The 12,196-nt window shown below is 57.9% G+C and overlaps 1 protein-coding gene across 3 annotated transcripts; it reads left to right on the top strand.

Moving 5' to 3' along the window:
- Window positions 1–488: 488 nt before the first annotated feature.
- Window positions 489–4,614, top strand: PPP1R11 (protein phosphatase 1 regulatory inhibitor subunit 11). Of its 3 annotated transcripts, none has more exons than XM_066986822.1 (4): window positions 489–723; window positions 2,111–2,219; window positions 3,375–3,724; window positions 3,810–4,614. In XM_066986822.1, exons 1-4 carry the CDS (start codon window positions 655–657, stop codon window positions 3,945–3,947), a joined length of 666 nt encoding a protein of 221 aa, XP_066842923.1. In that variant the 5' UTR covers window positions 489–654; the 3' UTR covers window positions 3,948–4,614. The 3 variants fall into 3 exon arrangements, with proteins under 3 accessions (XP_066842923.1, XP_066842921.1, XP_066842922.1); XM_066986821.1 differs by having other exon boundaries at window positions 498–723; window positions 3,375–3,496; window positions 3,599–4,614; XM_066986820.1 differs by having other exon boundaries at window positions 497–723; window positions 3,375–4,614.
- The last annotated feature ends 7,582 nt before the right edge of the window (window positions 4,615–12,196 follow it).

The raw sequence follows: 12,196 nt of genomic DNA on the forward strand, positions 1-12,196 counted from the left end.
TGCCCCCTGAGCTGCCCCCCGGCCACAAACTGCCCCCATACCCTGTATTTACCCCAAGCCCCTTAACTGCCCCTTTGACACCCCCCAACCTCTTTAATTACCCCCTGAGCTGCCCCCCAGGCCACCAACTGCCCCCTTTGTCCCTATTTACCCCCCAAGCCTCTTAACTGCCCCTTTGACACCCGAGTTGCCCCCCCACCCCCTATTTACCCCTCAAGACCCTTAATTGCCCCCAAATCCCCTTAATTTCCCCTAAAAAAAAAAAAATCCCCCAAAAAATCTTAATTGTTTCCCTCAAAACATTAATTGCCCCCCTATTCCCTTAATTACCCCCCACACCCCCTTAGTTCCCCTCTCCTTAGCCGGTATCTGCCCCTTTAAGAACCCCCGCCCCAAGGCTCCGAGCATGCGCACTCCGCGCCGTACGGCGGAAGCGCCGCGCGTAGGGGACCACATTGAGGAACGGGCCGACCGGAAGTGCCCCACCGGAAGTGTCCGCGGTGGGGGGGACCGGCGGAAGCGCTGCACCGCGGGCTCGGTACCGGGGACGGGGGGCGGCACCGGAAGCGGAAGCGGCGAGGCCTCGGCCCGGCCCTTCCCGGCCCGTGACGGGGCCTCGGCGGCGGCGGCGGCCCCGGGGGCCGGGCTGGGGCCATGGCGGAGACGGCGGAAAGCGGCGGCTGCGGCACCGCCACCGTCACCGAGACCGGCACCGCCGAGCCGGTGGGGGGCCGTAATTACCGGGAGGGGCTTTAATTAACGGGGGGGGCTTAATTACCGGGAGAGGGGCCTTAATTACCGGGGCGGGGCCTTAATTACCGGGGGGAGGGCCATAATTAACGGGGGGCTTTAGTTACCGGGGGAGGGGGCCTTAATTAACGGGGGAGTGGCCTTAATTAACGGGGGAGGGGCCTTAATTAAGGGGGAGGCCTTAATTACCGGGGGAGGGGCCTTAATTAACGGGAGGGAGGCCTTTAATTACCGGGGGAGGGGCCTTAATTAACGGGGGGCTTTAATTACCGGGGAAGGGGGGCCTTAATTATCGGGGGGCGGGGGCTTTAGTTACCGGGGGATGGGCCCCAATTAACGGGGGGGCTCAACGGGGGGAGGGGCGTTAATTAACGGGGGCCTTAATTACCGGGGGAGGGGGACTTAATTACCGGGGAGCAAATTAATTAACGGGGTGGCTTTAATTATCGGGGGAGGGGCCTTAATTATCGGGGGAGGGGCATAATTAACCGGGGGGAGCCTTAATTAACGGGGGAGGGGCCTTATTTACCGGGGGAGGGGCCTTAATTAACGGGGAGAGGGCCTTCATTACCGGGGGGGGCCTTAATTACTGGAGAGGTGGGCCTTAATTACCGCGGGAGGGGCCTTAAATAACGGGAGGGGGGCTTAATTATCAAAGGGGGGGCTTAAAATACTGTGAGGGCCTTAATTACCGGAGGGGGGGCCTTAATTACTTGGGGGGGGGGCTTTTATTACCGGGGGGAGGGGGGCTTAATTACTGGAGGGGGTGGTTAAATACTGGGGGGCTTAATTAACTGGAGGGGGCCTTAATTAACCGGAGGGGGGCTTAATTAAGGGGGAGGGGGCTTTAATTACCTTGGGGGGGCTTTAATTACCTTAGGGAGGGGCTTTAAAGACCCGGGGGGGGGGCTTTAATTGCAGGAGGGGGCTTTAAATGGGGGGGGGGGTTAATTAACGGGGGGCCTTAATTACCCGAAGGGGGGGCTTTGATTAATGGGGTGGGGGGGGTTAATTACCGGGATGGGGCTGTGAATAACGAGGGTGGTGGGGGGGGGGTGTTAAATGGGGAGCGGTGATTAAATATGGGGGGGGGGGGATAATTTTGGGGGGGGGGGGGGCTGTAAGGGCCAGGGGGTGGCAAAAAATGGGGAGGGGGGGCAATAAATGGGAAGGGGGGGCAAAAAATGGGGGGGGGGAAATAAATGGGGGGGGGGCTTTTAAATGAGGTTTTAGGGAGGGGCTGTAAATTAGGGGGCAATAAAACCCCCCGGGGGGGGGGTAATTAAGCCCTGGGGGGGGGGTAATTAAGCCCCGGGGGGGGTAATTAAGCCCGGGGGGGGTTAATTACGCCCCCCCCCAGGAGAACCGCAGCCTGACGCTGAAGCTGCGCAAGCGGAAGCCGGACAAGAAGGTGGAGTGGGCGAGCGGCACCGTGGACAACGAGCACCTGGGCCGCCGCTCCTCCAAGTGTGAGCGCCCCCCCCAAAAAAAATCGGCCCCGGCCCCCCCCCCCAAAAAATCGGCCCCGACCCCCCAAATTGTCCCTGACCCCCCCAAATCGGCCCCGACCCCCCCATTTCCCCCTGATCCCCAAATTTTCCCCAATACCCCCCAAATTATCCCCAGCCCCCCAAATTGTCCCCAGCCCCCCATTTCCCTCCTGACCCCCCCAAAATTGTCCCCCAGCCCCCCATTTTCCCCCTGACCCCCCCATTTTCCCCCTGTCGCCCCCAAATTAGCCCCAGCCCCCCCCAAATTAGCCCCAGGCCCCCCAAATTAGCCCAGGCCCCCCATTTCCCCCCTGCCCCCCCCAAATTGTCCCCAAGCCCCCTAAATTGTCCCCAGCCCCCCTTTTTGTCCCCCAGCCCCCCATTTCCCCCTGACCCCCCATTTCCCCCTGCCGCCCCCAAATTTTCCCCAACCCCCCCATTTCCCCCCTGACCCCCCCAAATTGTCCCTCAACCCCATTTCCCCCCAACACCCCCAAATCGTCCCCGAACCCCCATTTCCCCCCCAACACCCCCCAAATCGTCCCCGAACCCCCCCATTTCCCCCCAACACCCCCCAAATCGTCCCCAACCCCCCCATTTTCCCCCTGACCCCCCGAAATTATCCCCAGCCCCCCAAATTGTCTCCAGCCCCCCCATTTCCCCCTGAACCCCTAAATTTGTCCCCCAACCCCCCTTTTTGTCCCCTAGCCCCCCCATTTCCCCCCCTGACCCCCCCCATTTCCCCCTGCCGCCCCCAAATTGTCCCCAACCCCCCATTTCCCCCCCCTGACCCCCCCAAATCGTCCCCAGCCCCCCATTTCCCCCCTGACCCCCAAATCGTCCCCAGCCCCCCCATTTCCCCCCTGACCCCCCAAACCGTCCCCAACCCCCCCATTTTCCCCCTGACCCCTCCCGAAATTATCCCCAGCCCCCCCATTTCCCCCCGACCCCCAAATTTCCCCCCAACACCCCCCCCCAAATTGTCCCCAGCCCCCCAAATTTCCCCCCCCCAACACCCCCCCCAAATTATCCCCAGCCCCCCCATTTCCCCCCTGACCCCCCCAAAATTGTCCCCAGCCCCCCCATTTCCCCCCTGACCCCCCCCAAAATTGTCCCTGTCCCCCCCCCCCGCAGGCTGCTGCATCTACGAGAAGCCGCGGGCGTTCGGGGAGAGCTCGACGGAGAGCTCGGAGGACGAGGAAGAGGAGGAGGAGGAGGACGACGACGAAGGCTGCGGCAACGTGCACTGCGTGCGGGGCCACAAACGGGGCCGGGGGCGGCGGGGAGGGGGGGGACAACGGGGGCGGCGCCGGGGGGGGGGGACCCCCAAACGTTGCCCCCGGGGACTCCGGGGCCCCGGCCCCGATGGAGCACTGAGCGGCCCCCGCGGATGCCCCGAACAGCAGGATCCCGACCCCAAACCTCGGAATCCTGACCCCAAACATCGAGATCCCGACCCCAAACATCAGGATCCTGACCCTAAACATCGAGATCCCGACCCTAAACATCGAGAATTCAGACCCCAAACATCGGATCCTGACCCCAAACATCGAGATCCCGACCCCAAACCATCGGATCCTGACCCTAAACATCGAGATCCCGACCCCAAACCTCGGAATTCTGACCCCAAACATCAAGATCCTGATCCCCAAAAATGGGATCCTGACCCCAAACATCGAGATCCTGACCCCAAAAATCGGATCCTGACCCTAAACGTCAAGATCAGGACCCCAAGCATCGGATCCCGACCCCAAACATCGGATCCCGACCCTAAACATCGAGGTCCCGACCCCAAACATCGGAATTCTGACCCCAAGCATCGAGATCCTGAACCCAAACATCGGATTCCGACCATAAACATCAAGATCCTGACCCCAAACCTCGGAATTCTGACCCCAAACATCGGATCCTGACCCTAAACATCGAGATCCTGACCCTGAACATAGGAATTCTGACCCCAGACGTCGAGATCCCGACCCCAAACATTGGAATTCTGACCCCAAACATCGGATCCTGACCCTAAACATCAAGATCCCGACCCCAAACAAGATTCTGACCGTGAACATCAGAATCCGGACCCCAAACCTCGGATCCCAACCTCAAACTTTGGCATTCTGACCCCAAACCTCCGGATCCCGACCCCAAACCTCGGAATTCTGACCCCAAACCTTGGATCCTGACCCTAAACATCAAAATCCCGACCCCAAACATCGGAATCCTGACCCCAAACCTCGCATCCTGCCCCCCCGTCGGATCTCAGTCCCCCCCCGGCACTGACTTTGGGTTTGTCACCCCCCCCCTCCGTCCCCATTTCCACCCCAAACTCCGGCTTCCAGCCCCAAATATCACCTTGGGGGGCGGCCCCAACCCCGAATGTCGGCTCGTGGCTTCACCTTAACCCCCCCAATTTCTCCTGACCCCCCCCCAAAATTTTCCTGACCCCCCCACCTCCACCACGTTCGCTGTGGGGCTGCCCCCAGCCCCAAATCTTGACCCCAACCCCAAATACCCCCTATCCCCACCTTACTGAAGGGGGGGGACACTCCTGCCCCCAAGGGGGTATTTTTGGGGCTGGGGGGGGATTTGCCCCCCCAAATCATTCCCCCCTTCACCCATTCCCCATGGCACCTGTGGGCATTAAAGGTGGCACCGAGCGCTTGTGGGGTGCGGGGAGATGGCGTTTATTGGGGGGGGGGCTTCACCCCGGGGAGGGGGAGGGGGGCGGCTGCCGGGGCCCCCCCCCCCCGCCCCCGAGGGTCCTCGTCGGGCGGCGGCGTGGAGCGGGGGGGCGGTGTCGGCTCGGAGCTGGGCCCCCAGGCTGCGGGGAGAGGGGAGAGAGGTGGTTAATGGGGGGGGGGGAAGGGAAAAAAGGGGGAAAAGGGAAAAAAGGGGGGAAATGGGAAAAAAGGGGGGGAAACGGTACTGAAATGGGGGCAATAGCAAAAAAAATGGGGGGAAAAGGGCAGAAAATGGGGGGAAAAGGGCAATAAAATGAGGAAAAAGGGAAAAATGGGGAAAAAAGGAAAAAATGGGGGAAAAACGGCTCTAAAATGGGTGGGGAAAGGCAAAAAATGGGGGGGGGAAGGCAAAAAGGGGGAGCACAGGCACTAAAATGGGGAAAAAGGGAAAAAATGGGAAAAAAAGCAAAAAATGGGGGGAAAACGGCTCTAAAATGGGGGGGGGAAGGGCAAAAAGGGAGCACAGGCAATGAAATGGGGAAAAAGGGAAAAAATGGGGAAAAAGCATAAAAATGGAGGGGGAAAACGGCTCTAAAATGGGGGGGGGAAGGGCAAAAAAGGGAGCACAGGCAATGAAATGGGGAAAAAGGGAAAAAAATGGGAAAAAGCATAAAAATGGAGGGGGAAAACATGGAGGGAAAATGCACTAAAATGGGGAAAAATGGCAAGAAATGGGAGGGAAAAGGCACTAAAATGGGGGAAAAAAGGGCAAAAAATGGGGGAAAACAGCTCTAAAATAGGGGAAAATGTGGCAAAAAGTGGGGGAAAAGGGTAAAAAATGGGGGAAAGGGCTCTAAAATGGGGGGAAAATGGCTCTAAAACGGGGGGAAAATGGCAAAAAATTGGAGAAAAGGCACTAAAATGAGGGAAAGGGGAAAAAATGGGGGAAAGGCTCTAAAATGGGGGGAAAGGTGCTGAAACAATGAGGATAATTTCACCGAAACACAAAAAAAAGTCACCAAAATGGGGGAAAAGGCACCAAAATGGACAAGAAAAGACACTAAAAGGGGGGAAAAGGGACAAAGATGGGGAAAAAGCACCAAAACAAGGAGGATGATGTCATCAAGACAGAAAAAGTCCTCAAAACAAGGGGGAAAGGCACCAAAATAAGGTGGAAAACACCAAAATGAGGGGAAAATCACCAAAACAAGGGAAAAAACACTAGAAAGAATGGAAAAACACTAAAACGGGGGGAAAAAAACACCAAAAAGAGGGGGAAAGCCTCAAAACAAGGGGAAAATCCTAAAATTGGGGGGAAAGGCACAAAAATAAGGGGGAAAACACCAAAACGAGAGGGGAAAATCACCCAAAAAAGGTGAATAAACACCAAAATAATTGGGGAAAATCACCAAAACAAGAGGAAAAAAATACCAAAAAGAGAGGAAAAACACTAAAAAGAGGGGAAAGACACTAAAATGGGGGGAAAAGCACCAAAATAAGGGGTAGAATCACCAAAACAAGGGGAAAAACATTAAATTGAGGGGAAAAAAGCACCAAAACAAGGGGAATAATCACCAAAACAAGGGGTAGAAATCACCAAAACAAGGGGAAAAACATTAAATCAAGGGGAAAAAAGCACCAAAACAAGGGGAAAATCACAAAATTAAGGGGGAAAACATTAAATTGAGGGGGAAAGACACCAAAATAAGGGGGAAAAGCACCAAAACAAGGGGAAAATTCACCTAAAACAAGGGGAAAACAACACAAAAACAAGGGGAAAAAACACCAGAACAAGGGGGGAAAAACACCAAAACAAGGGGGAAAAGCACCAAAATTAGGGAAAAAACACGAAAACAAGGGGAAAAATCAGCAAAATGAGGGGAAAAGCACCAAAACAAGGGAAAAAAAACATGAAAACAAGGGGAAAAATCACCAAAACAAGGGGAAAAGCACCAAAACTAGGGGGAAAAAACACAAAAACAAGGGGAAAAACCATGAAAACAAGGGGAAAAATCACCAAAATGAGGGGGAAAAGCACCAAAACAAGGGGAAAAAGCACCAAAATGAGGGGGAAAAGCACCAGAATTACAAGGGGGAAAAACATGAAAACAAGGGGAAAAATCAGCAAAATGAGGGGAAAAGCACCAAAACAAGGGGGAAAAAACACCAAAACAAGGGAAAAAAATACACCAAAACAAGGGGGAAAAGCACCAAAACAAGGGGGAAAAGCACCAAAACAAGGGGAAAAGCACCAAAACAAGGGGGAAAAGCACCAAAACAAGGGGGAAAAGCAGCAAAACAAGGAAAAAACACCAAAATTATGGAAAAAACACGAAAACAAGGGGGGAAAGCACCAAAACAAGGGAAAAAATCCATCAAAATTAAGGGAAAAAAACACGAAAACAAGGGGAAAAAATCACCAAAATGAGGGGAAAAGCACCAGAATTATGGAAAAAAAAACACGAAAACAAGGGGAAAAATCAGCAAAATGAGGGGAAAAGCACCAAAACAAGGGAAAAATCACAAGGGGAAAAACCACTAAAACAAGGGGGAAAAAAACACTAAAATTATGGAAAAAACATGAAAACAAGGGGGAAAAGCACCAAAACAAGGGGGAAAAGCACCAAAACAAGGGGAAAAAGCACCAAAATGAGGGGAAAAACACCAAAATGAGGGGAAAAGCACCAAAACAAGGGGGAAAAGCATGAAAACAAGGGGAAAAATCAGGAAAATGAGGGGAAAAGCACCAAAACAAGGGGGAAAAAACCATGAAAATAAGGGGAAAAATCAGGAAAATGAGGGGAAAAGCACCAAAACAAGGGAAAAAAACACCAAAACAAGGGGGAAAAGCAGCAAAATTATGGAAAAAACACGAAAACAAGGGGAAAAAAGCACCAAAACAAGGGGAAAAAGCACCAAAACAAGGGGGAAAACCATGAAAACAAGGGAAAAAACCACGAAAACAAGGGAAAAAAGCCACCAAAACAAGGGGCCGGGGCCGTCCCCAGGCCACGTCAGGCGGTGTCACCCCAGGGCGAGCGCGTCACCGCGGGGGGCACGCGAAAATGCCACCCGGCCGGCTGTCACCCCGAAATATCGTCACCCAGCAATGTCACCCGGCCGGCCGTCACCCCGAAATCGTCACCCAGCAATGTCACCCGGCCGGGTGTCACCCCAAAATCGTCACCCAGCAATGTCACCCGGCCGGCCGGCCCGCACGTGAGCCCTGGGTGTCGTGTCCCCCCCCCGGGGACAGGGGCGGGTGTCACCGCGGGGCCAGCAGCGGGTCAAGGAAGGTGACAAAAAGGTCCCTGGGGACCTGGGGGTGTCCCCCCACCCCCCCGACCCCTCCGACCCCCCAAAATCCCCCCCCCAGTGCCCCAAATCCCCCCCCCGGTGTCCCCACGCTCCCTAACCCCCCCCCCAAAGTCCCCTAACCCTTTAATCCCCCCTGAAATCCCCCATATCCCCCTTAACCCCCCAAAGCCCCCCCCCCCAAACCCCCTTTAACCCCCAAAAACCCCCTTAAATCCCCCCTCAAAAACCCCCTTTAACCCCTTTAAGTCCCCCAAACCCCCTTTAAGTCCCCCAAACCCCCTTAAACCCCCCAAAAACTCCCTCTTAAACCCCCAAACCCCCTTCAACATTCCAAAAACTCTCCTTTAACCCCCCAACCCCCTTAAGCCCCCAAACCCCCAAACTCCCTTTAAAACCCCACAAAACCCCCCCCCAAACTCCCCCTTAAAGCCCCACAAAACCCCTTAAACCTCCCCAAACCCCCTTTAACCCCCAAATCCCCCCAACCCCCTTTAAACCCCCCAACACCCCCTTAAACCCCCTAGCATCCCCAAAACTCCCCCTAACAATTCCCCTTAAACATCCCCCAAACCCCCTTTAAGCCCCCCAAACCCTTTAGCATCCCCAAAACTCCCCCTTAAGCCCCCCAAAATCCCCTTAAAACCCCCCAACACCCCCTTTAACCCCCAAGCTCCCTTTAACATCCCCAAAACTACCCCTTAACCCCCCAATTCCCCATAAACATCTCCCAAACCCCCTTTAACATCCCCCAAACTACCCCTTAAGCCCCCAAACATCCCCCAAACCCCCTTAAACCCCCCAAACCCCCTTTACCTCCCCCAAACCCCCTTCGACTCCCCCAAACTCCCCCTTAAGCCCCCCCAAAGCCCCCCCAACCCCTTAACCCCCTCAAACCCCCCGAACCCCCTTAAACTCCCTTTAACCCCCCAAAACCCCCTTAAACATCCCCCAAACCCCCTTAAACATCCCCAAACCCCTTTATCTCCCCCAAACCCCCTTCGACTCCCCCCAAACTCCCCTCTAAGCCCCCCCAAAGCTCCCCCCAAACCCCTTAAACTCCCTTTAAGCCCCCAAACCCCCTTCAACTCCCCCAAACTCCCCCTTAAGCCCCCCCAAACCCCCTTTAACATCCCCCAAACCCCTTAAGCCCCCAAACCCCCTTTAACATCCCCCAAACCCCCTTAAGCCCCCCAAACCCCCTTTAAGCCCCCCAAACCCCCTTTACCTCCCCCAAACCCACTTCGACTCCCCCGAACTCCCCCTTAAGCCCCCCAAACCCCCAACTCCCTTTAACCCCCAAAACCCCCCTTTAACATCCCCAAACTCCCCCTTAAACATCCCCAAACCCCTTTAACATCCCCCAAACCCCCTTAAACTCCCCCAAACTCCCCTTAAGCCCCCAAACCCCAAACATCCCCCAAACCCCTTAACCCCCCCAAAACTCCCTTAAGCCCCCCAAACCCCCTTAAACATCCCCAAACTCCCCTTAAGCCCCCCAAACCCCCTTTAACATCCCCCAAACCCCTTAACCCCCCCCAAACTCCCCTTTTAAGCCCCCCAAACCCCTTTAACATCCCCCAAACCCCCTTTAACTCCCCCAAACCCCCTCAAACATCCCCAAACCCCTTTACCTCCCCAAACCCCCTTCGACTCCCCCCAAACTCCCCCTTAAGCCCCCCCAACCCCCTTTAACATCCCCCAAACCCCCTTAAACCCCCCCAAACCCCCTTTATCATCCCCCAAACCCCCTTTATCTCCCCCAAAGCCCCTTCGACTCCCCCAACCTCCCCCTTAAGCCCCCCAACCCCCCTGAGCCCCCAAACCCCCCAAACCCAACCCCTCACCTGCAGCGCTGCGTCCTCCTCCCCGACCTCTTCTCCCTCGCCTTCTCCTCCTCCTCCTCCTCCTCCTCTTCCTCCTCCTTCCCGGGACCCTCGGCGGCGGCGGCGGCCACCAGGCGCTGGGCGATGCGAGCCTCGACGGCCAAGGCCACCGAGGTGCGAAGGCGGCGCCGGGGCCAGCGGCGGTGGCAGCGGGGGCAGGGGACGGGGTCCCCGGGGGGACGCAGCGGCGGCAGCAGCCGTGCTCGCAGCCCAGCAGCACCGGGTCCCGCAGGGGCCCCCCGCAGCCCACGCAGCGGGTGGCCGAGGCCAGGAGGGCCAAGGGCCCCCGCCGCGGGGGGCGCGGGGACGACGGGGACATCTCTGGGGACCTTCGGGGACGAGGACGAGGACGAGGAGGAGGAGGAGGAGGAGGAGGAAGGACGAGGCCGGCGGCGGGAACGGGGTTAGGGTGTGGCCCTCGAACGGGGTGGGGAAGGGCGGGGAGATGGAGGGGGTGGGGATACCTGGGGGGGGGCACTGGGGGGGTTGGGACATGGGGGGCACGGGGGAACACATAGGGGGCATGGGGGGACAGAGGAGGGACATGGGGGGGGGACACGGGGGGACACGGGGGGACATGGGGGGGACATGGGGGGGACAGAGAGGGACATGGGGGGGACATGGGAGGACACGGGGGGACATGGGGGGCATGGGGGGACATGGGGGGACAGAGGGACATGGGAGGGACACAGAGGGATAGAGAAGGGCATGGGGGGGACATGGGGGGACACAGAGGGGGCATGGGGGGGCACGAGGGGACATGGGGGGGCATGGTGGGGACACAGAGGGACATGGGGGGGGACATTGGGGGGGTTGGGACACATAGGGGGCATGGGGGGGGACACAGAAGGGACATGGGGGGGACACAGAAGGGCATGGGGGGGACAGGGAGGGACATGGGGGGGCATGGGGGGGACAGAGGGGGACACAGAGGGACATGGGGGGACACAGAAGGGACATTGGGGGGACATGGGGGGACATGGGGGGGACACAGAAGGACATGGGGGGGACACGAGGGGACATGGGGGGGGACACAGAAGGGCATGGGGGGGGACACGAGGGGATGTGGGTGGACATGGGGGGGACATGGGGGGACATTGGGGGGCTGGGACACGTGTGGGGACGTGGAGGGACGTGGGGGGGACACAGAAGGACATGGGGAGGACACAGAAGGGAACACAGAGGGACATTGGGGGGACACAGAAGGGACATGGGGGGGGACATGGGGGGGACACGGGGGGACACGAGGGGATGTGGATGGACATGGGGGGGACATTGGGGGGGCTGGGACACGTGTGGGGACATGGGGGGGACATGGGGGGGACACACAGAAGGACATGGGGGGGACATGGGGGGATATGGGGGGGTTGGGGACATGTGGGGACGTGGAGGGACGTGGGGGGGACACAGAAGGACATGGGGGGGACAAAGAAGGGACATGGGGGGACATGTGGGGGACACGGGGGGACATGGGGGGACACAGAGGGACATGGGGGGACATGGGGGGGACACAGAGGGACATGGGGGAGGGACATGGGGGGGACACAGAGGGACATGGGGGGGACATGGGGGGGACACAGAAGGGACATGGGGGGGACATGGAGGGGATGTGGATGGACATGGGGGAGGACATAGAAGGGACACGGGGGGACACAGGACACAGAAGGGCATGGGGGGACATGTGGGGACACACGGAGGGACAGAGAAGGGCATGGGGGGGACACAGAAGGGACACGGGGGGGACATGGGGGGGACAAAGAAGGGACATGGGGGGGACACAGAGGGACACAGAAGGGCATGGGGGGACAGGGAGGGACATGGGGGGGACACAGAAGGGCATGGGGGGGACACAGAAGGGCATGGGGGGGACACAGAGGGGATGTGGATGGACATGGGGGGGACATGGGGGGAAATTGGGGGGCTGGGACACGTGTGGGGACATGAAGGGACATGGGGGGGACACAGAAGGACATGGGGGGGACATGGGGGTGACACGGAGGGACAGAGAAGGGCATGGGGGGGACATGGGGAAGGGACACAGAGGGACACGGGGGGACATGGGGGGAACACAGAGGGA

The sequence above is a fragment of the Anser cygnoides genome, chromosome 35 (assembly GCF_040182565.1).
Source record: "Anser cygnoides isolate HZ-2024a breed goose chromosome 35, Taihu_goose_T2T_genome, whole genome shotgun sequence".
Classification (NCBI taxonomy): domain Eukaryota; kingdom Metazoa; phylum Chordata; class Aves; order Anseriformes; family Anatidae; genus Anser; species Anser cygnoides.